Source organism: Sinocyclocheilus grahami, unplaced genomic scaffold (genome assembly GCF_001515645.1).
Source record: "Sinocyclocheilus grahami isolate Dianchi unplaced genomic scaffold, SAMN03320097.WGS_v1.1 scaffold588.1, whole genome shotgun sequence".
In the NCBI taxonomy this organism is placed as follows: Eukaryota; Metazoa; Chordata; class Actinopteri; order Cypriniformes; family Cyprinidae; genus Sinocyclocheilus; species Sinocyclocheilus grahami.
Genome location: NW_015505767.1, coordinates 644,023 through 663,929, shown reverse-complemented (window position 1 = coordinate 663,929; position 19,907 = coordinate 644,023). Strand labels below are relative to the sequence as shown.

The window sequence follows — 19,907 nt, the reverse complement described above, 5'->3', positions numbered from 1 at the left end:
CAGAGGCACTTGACATCCAGGAGACTGAATGAAAGCTCAAGTAGTGAGCAGTATTCCTACTTATCTGTTGTCCAAGTCTCAGCGTTAACAAGTACAGTAGTGCTATTGTGTTCTTTTATCTGACTTAATACTCTAACTTATTTCTTTAACTCTCTCTGTTTTATTGTGATCAGCAAGCAGGGGGCATCCAAGAGAAGAGCTCAGTCTACAGGCAGACTATCAAAGGCAGCAAAAAGGCTTTTGATGTGTGCAATATTTACAATCTATACAACTTGTAAGCCCTGTCAGCTCTTGCACAAATGATTCAAAGTAATTTATTGCACAAAAACCATTATATATTTTGATTAGATGTGCAGTGAAGAGTATATGAAATGTTCTTGGCTACATGTCTTGACCTCAGACGACTCCAGTAAATGCTCGTCATAAGCACATGTTGAACATAAACAGCCTGAAGCCTGTCAAGCGACGGAGGATAAAACTGTAACCAGAAGCTGAAGGAGGTTTGATAATTTTATTACAGAGGAAATATCCCACACTTATCCTGAATGTGTGGACAGGACATTCAAGCCTTACACAGAGTTATTATATAAACTCTTCCAGAACATGTTAAAAAATAGAATTAAGTGCAAGCAAATGTGACCGTGAGAAAACGATACATGAAAATGGCTGCTGCCCTACTGACCTGATTACCAAAAATGGAACATTTTTATATGATAAGGCCATCAACCTCAAAGTAAACGTATGGCTATGAGAAAACCAGCAACATAAAGTACTCAGAGGCACAGCTGGTCATTCTGCATAGTGTCAGTTCCAAAATGTAACTTTGTCAGTGAATTTTCTCATATTTTTAGTGAATTGAGTAAATACTGTGTAAAATGTGTATTCAATTTAATCCAGCAACTTTCTGTACATCTTAATTGCTATAAAGAAATAGTAATTTACAGTAAATGTAGGCATTATAATGGCCACCCTGCCCTCTAGATATTGCAAAACAACAAAGCTTTCATAAGCTCCAACCTTCAAGATGTAAAGAAGCAAAATGTATAAAACAGACTAATGGGATGACTAACTTCGGTTTATCACGATTTGGTTTTGTTTGGAGTTTACTCAATCTTATACTGGTGATTAAGATTTCATGTGACCCTTTAAAACAGAAACGCATTTGTAAACATGCATCTTTGTGCAGCTTAATGATACAGCCAGGTCAACAGTACTGCCGAAAGTTTGAGCAGTGTAGCAATATGACTAATGTTTCATTCCTGCTGAAAAGTTTTACAAACCACTCATACCATGTAAAAAATAAAAATAAAGAAAAACATATTGCAAAAAAGCATTACTTAACATCACTTTGGTAACTAAACATTCAAGTTCCTGAGAGAGGCTAAGCACCCACACCCTTCAAATGTAGCCACTGAAGAAGACCTCTGGCCAGGTGTCCTGACTGCAGCACAGGGGTTGGTCCCTTGTTGATTACCTGAGAGATGGTGAGGGGCGGAGCCTCAAGTGGGTAGGCTTTTCCGGGATTGGAGGTTTGTTGCCATGGGGCGGCGTATGGGAGGGTGGTGACTCACTGAAGGTTTTCATGAGCTGAGCAACCCGTCCCCATCCCAAACAGCTCTCCTCAACTACCTCAGACCCCACATCCACGGAAAACTCCCGTTTAGAGGCAGCAACAACTCGGAAATCACCTGCAAATGGACAGAGAGCGATGAGACATGGACTTATGACCTTCAAGGTCTGTTTTTATAGGTGACAACTTCAAAACATTCTCACACTTCCTCTCCCACACCACACTTCTCTTCTGCCCTTTTCTCTCACTCAATTTTTCGCTTCTTCTCTTCGCACTCTCTTCTATCCTTTTTTCTCCCCGCCCCTTTTCAGTGTCTCCTGCTCTTTTTTCCTGGGCTGCAGACCGCCAGACCGGAGGTCGTCGGCGCAGGAAGTAGAGCAGGGACGCAGCTGGGTGTAGTTGGTGTGTGTGTGTGTGTGTTTGTGTACACGGTTATGGGTGTGTAAGAGTGTGCGTATGTGTGTGGTTATACTGTGTGTGTAATTGAGAGATGGAGGGATGGAAGATGAGGAGAGGGCCGCAGGGATGGCGGCGGAGAGCAGACAGACGCTGCTCAGACACCAGAAGGCTTGAGGAGCTGCTTATTTTTAGCCACGTCCCCAGGGGACACAGATGTGTGAGTGCGTTCGCTCTCTTTCGCTCGCTCTCGCAAACACATATACCCCTTCTCCTTTACACACAAAAACTATGACACACATTTTACCCCCTTGCAAACTCTTTCTCCTCAAAACACACCCTCACACACACTCACACAACCTGGTCAAATACACGAACCCACATGTGGCTGTGTCAGTGGAAATGTCCCAGTATTGAACCACAAAGCATCAGCTTTAAAGCAGACACTAACAGAATTGGTCTCACTTTGTGTTTTTTTGTTTGGTTGTTTTTTTTCTTCTTCTCGTTAACCTATTACTTGGGTAAATCTCATGAAAACAACAAGCATTTGACAAAAATAAATAAATAAGTAAATAAACAAACAAAATCTTAATGGTCCTGAAAAGTCCTCAAAATTATGATTGATTTATAATTGTTTATATATGTATATAAACATATATATATATATATATATATGTGTGTGTGTGTGTGTGTGTAGTATTTTTATAGTATGTATATTATATTTAGGGATGCACGATATTGGATTTTTGCCGATATGCCGATAATTTTAAACTCTTTTTGGCCGATAGCCGATGCAGATATATAATTTTTAATTTTGGTTAGTTTTAACAAGAACTTATTTGTTAGAAATAAATAAACAATAATAAAGTTATTTTATAATGACAGTACATTGAAGATTTGAAAATAACTATAAATAAACTATATATTAATCACTGCATTTTTTATCAGAAATATGCAGTGGTAACATTGACATTTTATTTTATGATTTAACATTTGTAAATGATCTAAAGCAAAAGAGTTGTAAAAATTCTGAAAATCTTTTAGCGCTCATAAATTGTTAAAAAAATATAACATTACATATTCATGGCAGGCTGCCGCTGCACGTGCAATTACTGTTTACACTATCATACAACGAATGCGTCATTCTGTGCATGCATTCTCAGTTTAAATGCAGCGATCCAAAACAGTGAATACAATCACCATTCAGGCAAAACTTTGCTTCAAGAATGAGCCACAATGCTGACTTGATCTAATTGCACTGTTGACAGTGATCTAATCGCTAGCACACCCTGAGCACATGTGAGTTAATGTATTCCTCTTATCGGCAAGACATATCGGTATAAATTTTAATATTGGGTCATGCCGATATTTACATTTAAAGCCATTATCGGACGATTCTGATATTGGTCCGATAATATCGTGCATCCCTAATTATATTATATTACTTTTTGAAAATGGTTTCCAGGATTTTGTTTGCATTATTATTATGTATATATTTTAATATTATATTTTATTTCACTTTATTTAGTTTTATTTATTTATTTCAAGACTTTTTAGGACCATTATGATTTTGTTAAAATTATTAAAATGTATATTCTATGTATTCTAATAATAATAATAATAATACTAACATTAATAATAATAACAACAACAACAACAACAACATGCAAACAAAATCTTGGTCCAGAAAATTCTCTTCAAAAATCTCTCATACAAAAATAATAATAATATTATAATATTATAACATTCACTTATTTAATGTTCTCAAGTCCTGCCCTATCTTCTTCTTTCTGCCCTCCCTCCCTCCCTCCCTCCCTTTCTCTCTCCCTCCCTGTGGCCCCTGACCTGTGGTTCCGGTGTTAATGTCCTCTCGCCGCACTGCGTGGGCCTGCCACTGATTGTCTCACTGTGTTGTGTGGTCGCCACGGAAACCCTGGATAGGCTCCAGCGTCTAAGGCGGACACACATGCGTGCACGGCCCTCTTACGCATACACATTCACAGAGTCACACTCGTGATCTAAAGCCGTTTGTTCCCCCACATTTTCAAGCCCCACTAGTAGTCTGTTCCGTGTCCTACAAACACACATGTGTGTTTGCGAGCCTGTCCGTGACTCTGTTCACACACACATACACACGCTGTTAGCTGACACCAGCGTAACAACTACGCCTCTCTCCCTCGTCACTCGCCGCCGTTTTCCATCCTCCCATAACCTCCCTGACCCTGAGACGCTTTCACAGAGCGGTCACATCAAAAAAGAAAAAAATGCTGAAACCAAACTCCCTGTCCAGGCCAGGCCAAAACTGCCCCCGCCAGCCTCACCGTGCAATCACTTGTGACAAAGCTTGTAAGCACCTGATCGCAGGTGAACCGAACGGCAAAACCACTCTCTGTTTCCCCTGTCAGTAACTGCTGTGCGTGTCTGTGAAAGCGAGAACGCATTCGACGGGATGTTTCCAATTTCACAGTCACCATATGCAGACAGAACAGATGAGCCGCACTGACAGCCTGTGCCGCTAAAAAGCACGCTATCTCTTTAAATGCCCCCACCTCTTAGAAGTGGGGCAGAGGGCAGAATTCCGGAGCGGCACGTCTGTGCGCTGAGCCAGGCCGCAGGGGGGTCACGGCTGCCAGAGGGAGAGGGGGAGGTGGGGAGGGGGGTTGAGCGGAGCGGAGGCTGGGGGCCCTGTCACTTATCAGCTCCGGCCGAGCGTCGCCCAGGGCCAGAGTCGGGAAGCAGCGCTGGAATGTGTGTCCTTCCCTCTGAAGGTGAAGAGAAGGGACGCACACACACGTGCGTGCAGAGATGAAGCGAGCAGCTGTGGAAAGTTGTTGCTTTCACGCACATGCCAGGATGAACATACACGGATGAACACGCACACATTCCCGTGACTTACATGCTCTTGATCCCACTACAAAGTTAACTGCTCACACAAATTAAACATTCCCATGTAGTCATCCAAGTGCATTTTCAAGAGATTTTTATTTTTACAAGCAACAAATTAGAAGAATATGTAGTCTGGATGATCATAAATTATATTCTAGATCCGAAAGTGCTAGTTTAACTTTATCTGAGTTTATTGGCTGCATTTAATTTATATGTCCAGCAGGGGGATTTTTCAATTGAAACTGCAGAAGTGTAATTCCTAATAATACACACTTGATGGCGTAATTTGAGCTTTTTGAGTGAGCCATAACATCTGTTGAGGTGATTCACACCACCAGGATAGTGTTTAGAACAAATGTTAATTAAAAACCACCCAGGAGATGATCAAGATATCGTTTCTTAGAGGAACCAGAAGAGATTTCAAACAAATGAGAAGCCAATGGAAATCAGCCATAATATTTCAGTGACATTTGTTTCTGCTTTTCTGCCTCTTTATTCCTGTTGTTACAAAAAGAACTGCCAGATCATAAAGCCTCCAGTAACATGCCTTTTTAGAGAATCTTTTGTTTATTCTATATTTAATTTTTATTTGAAAATGGGTGATCTCGAGAAGGCTGACAAGAAACGTGCAACTCATATTTAACCCCAAAATAAGACACAAAAAAAAATAAGAAACTATATTTGGAGGAAGAAAATGTGAATGCATCATCCTGACATTTCACTTATACAGTTCTTATTATTTTCCATGATGATTCTCATTTCCTGTACTGTAAGGAAATGAAGACTGCTTTATAGTAAAACAACAGTTATACTATTATAGTTTTTTTTATTATAAAACATAATTAAAGGCTATATAGCAGAATAATGCATTACGGTTTATAAGAAAGAAAAAAAAACTTACATCATATTTGCATAAAAAATTTGGTCTAATATGAAAATAAAACTTAAGGATTAGTTCCTTCTAATTCTGATTACTGTAATGCATCCTAACATTTATTATACTGGTTTTTTTTATTATTTTCAATGATGTTTCACATTTTCTGTAAGGAAATGGAGACAGCATTACAGTAAAACAACACTATTTATTTATTTTTCATTATAAAGTATAATTAAAGGCTATACAGCACATTCATATTCTGCAGCTTATATAATATATAATTTTTTCATATTACATTAATGCAAATATAAAACTTGCTTTACATTATGGTAAAGACAAAAATGCTCCATTGTCATGAAAACAATGCAAACTTAATGGTCCTACAATAACTTTCATCTTCTTACAGCAAAATATAATTTATTTAAAATGTATTTATTTTATTATTATTTTACTTTGGGGTGAAATATGACCTTGACATTTTCTTAAGAGGTTCTGTTGGGAATCACTGAAATGCAATAACAGATTTTTGCCACTTTAAACCCTCTCTAACTATATCAAAACAAACTGAATTAAATTAAATGTCTCACTGTAAAGGTCATGGAAATCAGAGTTACAATGAGTTTAATGCCAGTGTCAAATAGACTTGCTCCCTGACTAAGGAATTATACTGTACATTCTTTGTCTGAATTTTTTTTTTTTATATTATATTATATATATATATATACACACACACACACACACACTGGGAGACTGGAAAGATACATAAACACCAGACTCTCACCTCTGTTGATCTGTGGTTTGGGGGTGTCTTGGGGATGGAGTCTGGAGGTGTCAGGTAGCTGACTGGTCATTCTGTCCTCCATGTCCATATAGCCAGGTCTGCTGAGAGCCGAGGGTGTCAGGAGGCAAGATCTCGAGTGGGCCCGATAGCAAATTGAGGACAAGAGTGCTGAGTCATCCTCCGAGTGTACTGACTCAGCCTCCTCTTTGGACTCCTGAGGCTGATGGGATACCTGCCATAGAAACAAATAAACCATTTATAAAAGTAGTACAAGTTGGACTGAGTTTCCAGCTACAGTTTTAAACCGAGCACTATGTTACTGTTCTAAAACATCCCATAGGGGAAAGGGAGAAAATAACCAACAGATGAAATCTTGTTAATGTCTTGATTATTTCTCGTAGACTATACAAGAATAAATATAGAGCAAATGGGAACTTCAGCTAAAATTTCACGTTTCTCAGATTTGTCTCCTGAGAAACAGACCACAGCTATTTCACATGTCTCCTCTAATGTTCTAAAGATGGGTTCGAAAGATCTCAGCAATGTCACAAACTCTGAGCAGGGATTTGACTATCAACTCAAACATCAAATTCTTCCCAGACCAAATTACCTGGTCTATGGCATTCACATCAAGTCAACAAGCATCTCATCTGTCTCATATTTGTCCTAAGGAATTTTAGGAGGAATATCTAAGATAATCCAGTGAGTTTTTCTGATCTCCTGGGCCATGAAAGATGAAGCTCTGAACAATAACATTTTATCCTGTGGGATAAACATAAACACTTACATTTAAGACAACACCAAACAATTGTTATTTGGTAAAACCTTGAGTGCCTTAAGATAATGTCAAGATGGCTCCAGGCGGTTAATTTGATATATAAAATGAACTAAAATAATGTGAAGATGGGGGCCAGTTGGTCAGCGCAGACTTTTAAACAGGCAGATGAAACACCATCTGGGCCAGAAGCTTTTCTAGATAGCCTTAATAAAATATTAAAACAGCCAAAAATGAAATAAAGTAGCCTAAAATAACCTAAAACAAAACAGCCTAAAATACAAAATAAAACAATCTAAGAACAAATTAAATACAGTAGCCAAAATAAAAAAAGAGCTTAAAAAATGTAATAGCATAAAATATCCTAAAATAAAATATAGTAGCCTAAAAAATTAAATGGCCTAAAAAGAAGGATTAAAATATAATAGCTTACAATAAAATATAGTAGCCTAAAATAACCTAAAATAAAATAGCTTTAAATAAAATGTAGTAGCCTAAAAATAACAAAAAATAAAGTAGCCTAAAAAATGACCCAAAATAAATAAAAGCCTAAAATAAAATATAGTAGCCTATAAAGTAACCTAAAATACACTGAACAAAACTATAAACGCAACACTTTTGTTTTTGCCCCCATTTTTCATGAGCTGAACTCAAAGATCTAAGACTTTTTCTATGTACACAAAAGGCCTACTTCTCTCAAATATTGTTCACAAATCGGTCTAAATCTGTGTTAGTGAGCACTTCTCCTTTGCCAAGATAATCCATCCACCTCACAGGTGTGGCATATCAAGATGCTGATTAGACAGCATGATTATTGCACAGGTGTGCCTTAGGCTGGCCACAATAAAAGGCCACTCTAAAATGTGCAGTTTTATCACACAGCACAATGCCACAGATGTTGCAAGTTTTGAGGGAGCATGCAATTGGCATGCTGACTGCAGGAATGTCCACCAGAGCTGTTGCCCGTGAATTGAATGTTAATTTCTCTACCATAAGCTGTCTCCAAAGGCGTTATAAAGAATTTGGCAGTACATCCAACCGACCTCACAACCGCAGATCACGTGTAACCACACCAGCCCAGGACCTCCACATCCTGATAATGCACGGCCCCATGTTGCAAGGATCTGTACACAATTCCTGGAAGCTGAAAACATCCCAGTTCTTGCATGGCCAGCATACGCACCGGACATGTCACCCATTGAGCATGTTTGGGATGCTCTGGATCGGCGTATATGACAGTGTGTTCCAGTTCCTGCCAATATCCAGCAACTTCGCACAGCCATTGAAGAGGAGTGGACCAACATCCCACAGGCCACAATCAACAACCTGATCAACTCTATGCGAAGGAGATGTGTTGCAGTGCGTGAGGCAAATGGTGGTCACACCAGATACTAACTGGTTTTCGGACCCCCCCAGACCCCCAATACAGTAAAACTGCACATTTTAGAGTGGCCTTTTATTGTGGCCAGCCTAAGGCACACCTGTGAGGTGGATGGATTATCTCGGCAAAGTAGAAGTGCTCACTAACACAGATTTAGACAGATTTGTGAACAATATTTGAGAGAAATAGGCCTTTTGTGTACATAGAAAAAGTCTTAGATCTTTGAGTTCAGCTCATGAAAAATGGGGGCAAAAAAGTGTTGTGTTTATAATTTTGTTCAGTGTAAATAGTAGCCTTACTAACAGCTTATTTAAAAAATAAATAAATAAAACAGATGTAGCCAAACACCAAAACATAAAATAGCCTAAAAATGAGATATAAAACAAAATTGCCTTATATAGCCGAAAATAAAATAAAAAACCTCTGGAGCTGCCAAAGAAAGCAGATATTGCATGCCTGGACGCACAGACCGTGTTTAGTGTTTACACACACACAAGATGGAAGAGAACTGTGTGATGTGCAAGGACTTGCCCTGCCCAGGGGCTTGTGGATATTGAGGGATAAAACTGTGGTGGAAGAGAGAGAAATGGAAAAAATAGGGAAAGAGAGGTCCCTGCCCAAACCCCAGGGGACAGTCCCACAATCCCATCCATCTGTGACTGACAGGCGCGCCGTCTCGCATGCTTTAATTCCCTGATCAACTTTATCAACCATCTGCTCTTGAAGAACTCAGGGACCGAAATCAGCCCCTGGGCTCTCTCAGGTCCTCCTGCAGAGCACACACAGCCTGCCTGTCCTCATGCTCTCTGACACACAGGCCACACACTGAGAGCAATGCACCAAACTCTCCTTCAGCATTTAAAATGAGTTACATATGTAATATATGTTTTATATATCTCAATCCGTTAGGCTTAAATATATACCTTTTGATTCTTACTCTTCTGGGTGTGGGGATGATATGAAAAATGGGAGAGACACTAATTATCAGGTTGCACGTGAATATTAACTGCATGACATGTTCTGATTTGCTGAAAAGCAGACAAACTTGGAAAGAACTAGTTTTAGACTCATGCTCGCACACTCTTCTAACACTCTGTTTAAAGTGTATGTTGTGTTCAGCTGTTGTGGGGTCAAGAGTCTGAAACAGGTGTGGTCGGAGTGGCAGAGAGAGCGACAGCTGAGGGTAAAAGGATCTCAAGATGAGAGGACAAGGACAGCTGCTCTGACCTCCAACCCCCCTCCTCTGGAGCAGAGTGCCAGAAGAGACCACCGACATTCTGGGGAGGACATTCCTTTGCACCGAAGCCATGTTTACACTACAAGCGGATGACGTGACAAAATTAGAACGTGTTGGTGTCAGTGTAGAGGAGTCGGAGTAGTATATATGCTAACCCATTTTTATTTACAATATTACCCTTTTTTTAATGAAGTATTAATTTTTATCATCACAAATTACTATCATTAATAGAAAATATATTAAATAATCTATAACTAAATTATATTAGTATATTTATAATTTCTTAATATTAGTGCATGAGTGCAGAATAACTATTTCTTACTCATTTAAGATAAATTTTCACGGTTTTAAAATGAAAATAATTGTAGTATTTCCCCCCCAAAAAGGCAGACAGACAGACAGACAGACAGACAGACAGACAGACAGACAGACAGACAGACAGACAGACAGACAGACAGACAGACAGACAGACAGACAGACAGACAGACAGACAGACAGACAGACAGACAGACAGACAGAAAGAAAGGACGCAGAGAATTCATCATATGCTGATCCGCTCCGTGTTAAACGGCAGTAGTATCAATGAACAGAGGCTGTTAGATGGCGGGACTTTCCAGGGGCCTCTGGCGTAAATGAGATCTCTGTGGTCATATAGCATATCGCATCAGTCCAACCGGCCTGTGATTATGAAAAATTACTTGGAATTGTGATGAGTTTCAGTATCCTGTAAAAACTTTTATACCTGCTTCAAAAAAAAAAATATATATAATAATAATAATAATAATATAAATAAATAAATATAAATATATATATATATATATATATATGAAGGTATATCATATAATACATACTGGTAAAAAATGTATAGCCTGAATGCACTGTAAGTCGCTTTGGATAAAAGCATCTGCTAAATGCATAAATTATTATTTAATTATTAAATTATATTTTTGAAAACTATACATGCTCTAATAAACATATAACACGTGACACTTACATTTTCTGAAGGTGCTGATGGCTTTTCTTCATTTACAAGCATCTATGGGATATTAAGAGAATGCATTTATAAGATACATAAAATGGATTGGACTCATTTTTAAAGTATCCTGTTGTGACAAAACATCACTTAATTTGTGAATATCGTATCTGGTGCAATACCAAAACACACCTGTGGAGGCGCCAGAGTTCTTAATTCTTTGTCACTGTTGTCCTGTGAAAACAAAGACTTTTGACTGAGCAAAACTCTTCCACACTTCTATATATTATTACCATAACAAAAGCGGATGCAATAATCATATTATCATATATAATAATGAACTACTTTATGATCAGTTAAGAATCTGAAGGCGTTCAGATGTTTTTTGTGACTCTTGTGTGGCTCTTCACTAATTGGCAACTATGAGACACATGTGCAGATGTACAGGGACAGATGCTTGTGTTTAGCAAGTAGAGGATCATAGTGTGGTGATACTGGCCAGCACATCTCCTCCCAGGAGTGCGTTCACTGCGCACGGTGTTGCCATGGAAACCCTAGTGTGAACCCCCCCACCCACCCACCTTAGTATAACAGGAAAGAGAAGGTGGTGAGATCTCCACATATTAAGTGAAAACCTTGGACAGACAGTTTTAAAACGCACACTTTGTGTCCGAGATCCTGACCGAGATACAGTAATTCTCACACATTAAAGATGACATCACTGCACTTCAAACCTTCAAGAAATTCTGTTGATCACATTCACCTTATTTCTACTGTATTGTGTGCCCTGCCCACTCTGAAATCTCATTGGTGTGAAATCCTGCTTTTCATAACGGTGCATTAGATATCAAGTCAAATACGTTTTCAGCACCTCACACTGCTTCAAATTGCTTTTCACATGGTTGGAAAGTTGTCGCATTGTTCCTGTTAAGACACGGTGTTACCGCATAATTTGGGCTGTCTGTCAGTTCAAAATCGCATGGACGCCAACTGGCCACACACAGACAGACATATTGATTACATGAGCAGCGAGATATAGCCATAAAGAGCTGTGCAATGAAAGAGTTGTTGTGCCTGAGAAATGGAGAGGTTGGTGGGTGTGTGGGAGGGCTTTTTTTTTTTTGAAAGGATGAAAAGGAATAATGGAGGAGAAGGGAATGAAAAAAGGAGGAAAGGAGGGAGCAAAAAGAGGGAGAGATGGAGGTTGTGATTTATTTGGCTGTTGAACGATGACTCCCTGTGGAGAAAGTCCGTCTTCACTGCCCCTCGGCTGTGTCCGAGATTAATGGCGGCAACAGGAAGGTCACCTACACTCTCGCACACACAGCTGCATGAATACACAGCAGCAACCAATTTAAGAGTTAAGCAAATGTGGAAGTAAACAAACACATGCACGTGAGCAACACACCTTAAAGTTAAGCTGAACTCCTGAGTGTGCTTTGGGAGGAAGGTTTTCTTGCCCTGATCGTACAGGTTCCGTTGTTGTTCGGTTTATCAAGTTGCTCTTTAAAGTGCTGGGCTGGTTGCTGAAATACATGACAAGACATGTGAAAACACAACAAACAAATCTACGCCCTTCACAGTCAAACACGTTTTCATCATGACACAGAATTTCTTTCAGATTTACATATGTGCTCATTTACTAGCCCTTTTTTCTTATTTGTTAATACACAGCTCGCAGAGGAGAAATAAAATATGAAAACATAAAAATGGTTAAACTACATTTATTTACACTACCATTAAAACTATTTCTTCAGGAGGGATGCATTAAATTGATCAAAAGTGACAAAGTTACAAAACATTTCAATTTCAAATTAACACTGTTCTTTTCAACTTTCTATTCAAAGTATCCTGAAAAAAGGTAACACAGTTTCCACAAATAAATAAATAAAATGATATGCAATGCTTCGCATATCAGCATATTAGAATTATTTCTGAAGGATCATGTGACAATGAAGACTGAAAATTCAGGTTTGCTATCACAGAACATTACATTTTAAAATATATTAAAGTGCCCCTATTATGGATTTTTGAAAATTACCGTTCATGCAGTGTGTAACAGCTCTAAGTGAATGAAAACATCCTGCAAAGTTTTAAATCTGAAAGTGCACCGTGTATAAAGTTATTGTCTCTCAAAATGAAGAGTCGACTCTGAATCATTGAAAGGAGTGTTTTTTAAAACGAATCCCAAGCTTTTTCATGTTGATGTCAACATGAAATATTAGCATATTGCCCGGCCACTTGTTGGTCTTTCGAGTTGGTCTGAATGAAAATGCAAATTCATTCTTTGCCACTAGGTGCCGCTTTTGGAGAGGCAAAATAGCAGTTTCCCCAGTAACGCTGTACACAAAGCAGCACTGTGCTCACAAACGCTGCTTTATCAGGCATGATGAAACGAAAATGAGACCAATCGGACCAATCATCGCAGATTAGCGTCACGCAAAGGAGGGGTTTGGAAAAATTAATCGTTGAGCGAATCGTTTGGGAGTCGTTGAGCAAGTAAGGTAAAAATAAATGCATATTATAAGACAATGAAAGTGTTTTTTGACCTTGCATGCATGTCAACCTGTTGTTGGGGACTCCCAAAAGCAAAATATGAACCTTTCATAACCCATAACAGGGGCACTTTAAAGTTTTATCTATTTTACTGATTACGGTTACTGTACTTTTTTATAAATTTAGCTTTGGTGAGCATAAAAAGACATAAAATACCTTATTGACCCCTAACTTCTGAACAGTAGTATAAATAATATTTATATACATACCCCTTTTAAAAATCAAAATGCAATTTTAATGATATTTTTCAGATACTATCAACAAAAAAACTGGGGTCTAAAACTCGTATTATAGGTGGTTTATAGCATTAAATATAACTTGTTTTTATTCAGGTGTAGCACAACATCTTTATATCCTGATGCCTTTGTTGGTGTTTAAAGTTTTGTCCATACTGTGAATTGTTGAGGACGCTGGCAGTTTTTCTCTCTCCAAACCCTGAATAGATGATCTTGGAGGATTTGAGCTCATCTATCTCTCCAATAACAATGACCTGCACGTCTCCATCTCGTCCTAGCAGCCAACTGACACTCTTGCTATTAGCTACAAAGTGAGAAGAGGAGAGAAAAAAAAAACACAGTCTTAGTGGTTTGTACCATTAAGCTTAGTTGAAACACAACAAGCCTAATTTAATAATTATAATTTACATATTTAAACATTCTTATACGTCACAATTATTTATGCATTATGTTTCCTGTTCTTATGAATGTTCTCAACCATAACACGATTCAATATGTCAAAAGGAAAAAAAAAAGAAAAACATTTTAAGGCTGCTTATTGGATCAATAAAGCTAAACATTATTTTATCACTACATATTCCTTTATGAGAAGCTTATTAACTACTTGTCAAGTCTTAAGAACAAATGGCACAACCAAATTAAATACAGAGAAAGACAACATGAGATACAAATTACAATGTGAAAAATGAAGGTGACTTGTACTGTATAAGAGAGAGAGAGAGAGAGAGAGAGAGAGAGAGAGAGAAACATTTGACAGCAAATAAGGAAAACCTTCTCATGATGAACTGGTTTTTCTTGCAGGCAAAATAATAAGATTCCAGTTGAACAGCCTGACTGACACACTCGTGATCCCAGTCAAGAGAAAACACTCATGTCAAACCAAACAGGCTGAACTGCCATAATAGCTAAAACGACCATGTGAAATTATGTGGAAATGAGCAGAAACCAAAGTTTTATTATATATATATATATATATATATATATAATAATCACTGACTCAGCATTCCTGCCAGTGACTCAGTGACTTTGGGGGTAAATTAATGTTAGCTAAACAACATTAAATGAGGCTAATTCACTGAATGCTTAAAAAGGTATAAAATATAAAAAAGCTGATTTATTCTCTTGTAAGTTTTATGAATTTATTTTTCCTTTTTTTTTTATTAATAGTAGTAGCAGTCATCACAATTATTTATGCATTATGTTTCCTGTTCTTATGAATGTTCTCAACCATAACACGATTCAATATGTCAAAAGGAAAAAAAAAAGAAAAACATTTTAAGGCTGCTTATTGGATCAATAAAGCTAAACATTATTTTATCACTACATATTCCTTTATGAGAAGCTTATTAACTACTTGTCAAGTCTTAAGAACAAATGGCACAACCAAATTAAATACAGAGAAAGACAACATGAGATACAAATTACAATGTGAAAAATGAAGGTGACTTGTACTGTATAAGAGAGAGAGAGAGAGAGAGAGAGAGAGAGAGAGAGAGAAACATTTGACAGCAAATAAGGAAAACCTTCTCATGATGAACTGGTTTTTCTTGCAGGCAAAATAATAAGATTCCAGTTGAACAGCCTGACTGACACACTCGTGATCCCAGTCAAGAGAAAACACTCATGTCAAACCAAACAGGCTGAACTGCCATAATAGCTAAAACGACCATGTGAAATTATGTGGAAATGAGCAGAAACCAAAGTTTTATTATATATATATATATATATATATATATATATAATAATCACTGACTCAGCATTCCTGCCAGTGACTCAGTGACTTTGGGGGTAAATTAATGTTAGCTAAACAACATTAAATGAGGCTAATTCACTGAATGCTTAAAAAGGTATAAAATATAAAAAAGCTGATTTATTCTCTTGTAAGTTTTATGAATTTATTTTTCCTTTTTTTTTTATTAATAGTAGTAGCAGTCAGTGTTGCAGTACTCGAGTCCAGACAAGACCAGACTCAGGTCCATCTCAAGTCCAAATCCATATTTTCAGGAGTATTGGGACTCGCTGTAGTTAAAGGGTTAGTTCACCCAAAAATAAGGCTGTGTTTTACTCACCCCCGATGCATCCTAGGTGTATATGACTTTCTTCTTTCAGACGAATCCAGTCGGAGTTACATTATAAATTGTCTTTGATCTTTCAAACTCTATCGTTGTACTCAGCGGGTGTTGCATTCCTTCTGTCCAATAAACACTTGAATGTAGCTTGCGCTCACTGTTGTAAAATGGAAGCAGTTCCGGGGGAATTACGTATGAGGTCAGCTTTGTGCATGCGCCGCTGAGAAGTGACGCACGCGGAGAGATCGAAACAAAACACTGGTCACTAATTAGAAGTACAAAACGAGGATTTGTAAAGAAGAATGTCGGAGGATTTCGATATAAGCCAAGAGGAGACTTGTTTTCCTTTGCTAAAGTAAGGAAACTTTGCTTCTTTTGATCCTGTAAACAAACGTTGGTTTTCACGAGACTCACTGGCGCTTGCGCAACGCTGACCTCATGCGTCATGCTCCCGGAGCTGCTTCTGTGTACAACTGTTGGCGCAAGCTAGATTCAAGTGATAATTACGTTTTGAATATGGATATTTTTCTTACAAAAACGCATCGATTCGCTACAGGAGGCCTTTGTTCACCCCCCGGAGCCGTGTGAGACACTTTTTTTTTGTGGAAGGGTGCCTTTTATTTCACGTCTTTTGGACAGAAGGAATGCAACACCCACTGAGTACAACGACAGAGCTTGAAAGATCAAAGACAATTTTTAATATAACTCCGACTGGATTCGTCTGAAAGAAGAAAGTCATATACACCTAGGATGCATCGGGGGTGAGTAAAACACAGCCTAATTTTTATTTTTGGGTGAACTAACCCTTTAAGACCAGCTATTTCGAGTCATAGAAAATATGGTCTTGGACTCTTGACTTCATTCTTTCCTCCATATTAGGCCTTAAAGAGGTGATGCCAACAAAACAGCATCTTACAAGGATCAAGTCTATGCAGCAGTTTAGACTAAAACCTTTTTACTTTTTAAAACCTTAAACCTAGATGTGCAACTAGCCCTGGTCTCTCCTTCATTATACACTATCGTTCAATTTGGGTCGGTAAGACTTGTTAAATGTATTTGAAATATGTTTATTGTTCTCACCAAAACAGCATTTATTTAATCAGAAATGCAGTAAAAACTGTAGTATTGTGAAATATTATTACAACTTAAAATAACCGTTTTCTATTTCAATATATTTTAAAATCTAATTCATTAATGTGATGCAAAGCTGAATTTTCAGCAGCCATTACTCCAGTCTTCAGTATCACATGATCCTTCAGAAATAAATGCTGATTTTAGATTTTTTTATATATATAATTAATGTTGAAAGCAGTATTGCTGCCGAATATTTTTGTGGATTAAGTTCAGAATTAATGAAAACAGCATTTATTTGAAATAGGAATCTTTTGTTACAACATACATGTTTTTACTGTCACTTTTGTTTAAATGAATTCTTGCTAAATAAAAGCATGCAAATATGCAATGCAATATGTAAGACATGTTACAAAACCAATGGCAAAAAGCAAAACAAAACCACAAAAAACACATCCACATCATCTGTTCACAACTGTCGATAATTAAATCTACAATCCCAACGTTCTTCCTTTTACTTCCTCTTTCTTCTTCCTCAGTGTGTTTTGAGTGCCCGTGTTTCCTGTATACTTCCTGCTTTGTTGGCAGTCATCTATGTGAGGGAATGGAACTTGGCCTGGCTGACATTTCCTTTCTTGCTCTAAACACTGGGTCAGTAACAGAAGTGTTTCCTCTGCCTTGTGTAGCCTGCTCACACAATGCAAGGGTCAGGATGTCTCCAGAGACTCTCTTTATTGTGTTATTTTATTACAGTTTTGCACTATTGTGTGACAGAACCTTGAATGACTGACATTTTATCCACTTTGCTAACAGACACCATGGTCCATTGGACAGGGTTGCACAGAGGTAGTCAAGATGTTGTATCGGTATGTCTTGGGGAGACCACTGACCTGCAAGAACAGCTGCCATTGTCTCAAGGAGATAGAGGACTCTATGTTCTCCTCTGAGGTCTGAAACGCAGGGATCTGATAAGAACTGCTTTGTTACTAAGCAAAGATGACTTCTTCCTGGATTTACGCATGTCAACCTTATTTAATGCCGTGAACTTCCTTATGAACCCAAGAGAATGGCTATACAGTGGCCACAAAAAGGTTTCTGGACACTTCAAACTTTCATTGCATTGTAATATTTTGACCTCATTGACTAATCTAGTTGAGGATGATCTGTCAAAGTTCTGGCTCTTCCAGTAACAAAGTCGATTTGCCAGATTCCATAAGACCTCTGTACGTCTAACCAGTTTAAACGGGTTTAACTTTAGCTAAGCAATGTAAAGTTTCATTTTTCATTCTTTTGTTTGCTTTTTCACAGCTCTCTGTCTCTTTTGCCATTTTACAGATACCCTCTATCTCTCAGATGCATTCCTCTCACATCTCAGCGGTTTACTCCTCCCTCTTACCAGCTTTTAGACAGCTGTCCTCCTCACGGAGATCTCGTATCTGTGACGTCTGCGACCTTCAGTGTTAAAAAGCAGTGAAACTAAGGGAAAAACCCCATGATATACATAGTTCTTGACTGGATGTTTACAGTGTTTCAGTGTCACACTGAGGAGATCTTTTAACTAATATCAGATTCTGCTAATATTGGCCATGACATTTGTCCAATGACGTCTGGACGTCTCCTGCTTAGTCAGAAGACTGTAAATTTGGTCTTGTCCGTGACGTAGATGTTCCCAGTGGTCGCATCAATCACAGTAACTCTCATCTCATCGAATATAAATACTCGTGTTTCAAAGTGCTTTCTGTTGTCCAAACATCTTTCCACATCTGTGAGCCTATTCTGACATCACAAGATGTTTTTCCATGAACTCCATGAAGGCAGTACCACAGTAGTGAACCGGGTGCTATCAGCTAAGCTATTCTGTCCTGGCTGAGTCATGTGCCATATTAAGATTCAGACCATATTAAGTCATTTAAAGCCAGCAATAAAAAGGAAGAGCAGTTTTCTGTGGCTTACAGATGTGGGAATGGTAAACGCACTGATTAAAGATTTGCATTAGCAATTCAAAGGTCCCACATTCAAACCTCAAGATGTTGTAGATCTTTAATCTAGACAGATCCTGATGACCATGGCGCAAAAGAACTTTAACTTCAAGATGACGGTCCTTCTAAAAAGACAACTGCATGTCTTTTGCAGAAGTGCCATACCCAGTCAAAAAGGATCATGTCTAAATATATGATCTGCTTACATTTTATTTTGTAAATTTATAAGCTGTTTTAATGATCTACCTACCCTCATGTCAAACTAAAAATATTGTAAGGAATAAGGAAATATTGTAGCACTGTTTAAAGTTTGTTTAAACTAAATACATAAAATTGCAAATGTAATTCTCGGAGAACTCACTTCAATGAAATATATTGAATAATATATAAACCCAGTGCCCACCTGTCTTTGGTTTGGGTTTGAGTGGTTCCCTCTCCAGCTTCTCGTCACGCTCCTTCCAGCGTCGCACCTGCTCCTCGCGCATCTTCAGGAAGAGCGTCTTCTTCTGTTCGTCGTTCAGAGCGTCCAGCACATCCGGGTCGATGTACATGTTGTTCAAGATCTGCTGCAGCATGGCCGTGTGTGTGGTTCACCTGATTTTATCCTGAGATTCAGCAACAGTCCTTCAGTACAAGGATGACGGTGGTAAAGACGATGAAGCCCAGCTCGGTCCGTTCACCACACACAAGCTCTCATCACTAATTAGCAGCCATAAACTGGACACGCTATCAGAAGAAATGACAGATTAGAACATCTGGAAGCAACCTGGTCTCTTTAATAGTTTGTTTGCTCTTTCTCTTCCTGTGCAGCTTTCGATATTTTGTGTGTTAAGTTAAATAGAAAGTCAAAAAAGCCTTGATCTTTCTTTTTTTCCCTTCTTTTCTTTCATTCATTCATAGATTTAATAAAACGTTTATTTTTATTTAGGGATGTAAATGTTAACTTCAAATATATTAAAGGGGTCATATGATGCGATTTCAAGTTTTCCTTTCTCTTTGGAGTGTTACAAGCTGATTGTGCATAGATAAGATCCCTGAAGTTGCAAAGACTAAAGTCTCAAAACCAAAGAGATATTCTTTATCAAAGTTAAGACTCTGCCACGCCCCCCTAAAACGGCTC

At 38.1% G+C, this 19,907-nt stretch overlaps 1 protein-coding gene across 1 annotated transcript in view; it reads right to left on the bottom strand.

Moving 5' to 3' along the window:
* Positions 1–884: 884 nt before the first annotated feature.
* LOC107557060 (uncharacterized) overlaps positions 885–19,907 on the bottom strand; it is a 38,629-nt gene continuing 19,606 nt past the window's right edge. Inside the window, exons 2-8 of the mRNA XM_016240366.1 lie at positions 19,191–19,513; positions 13,825–13,972; positions 12,285–12,402; positions 11,069–11,110; positions 10,898–10,939; positions 6,511–6,742; positions 885–1,688 (exon numbers count right to left, since the gene is read on the bottom strand). Coding sequence (XP_016095852.1) covers positions 1,471–1,688; positions 6,511–6,742; positions 10,898–10,939; positions 11,069–11,110; positions 12,285–12,402; positions 13,825–13,972; positions 19,191–19,362 — 972 coding nt within the window. The 5' untranslated portion in view covers positions 19,363–19,513 and the 3' untranslated portion in view covers positions 885–1,470. The remainder of the gene's footprint in view (positions 1,689–6,510; positions 6,743–10,897; positions 10,940–11,068; positions 11,111–12,284; positions 12,403–13,824; positions 13,973–19,190; positions 19,514–19,907) is intronic.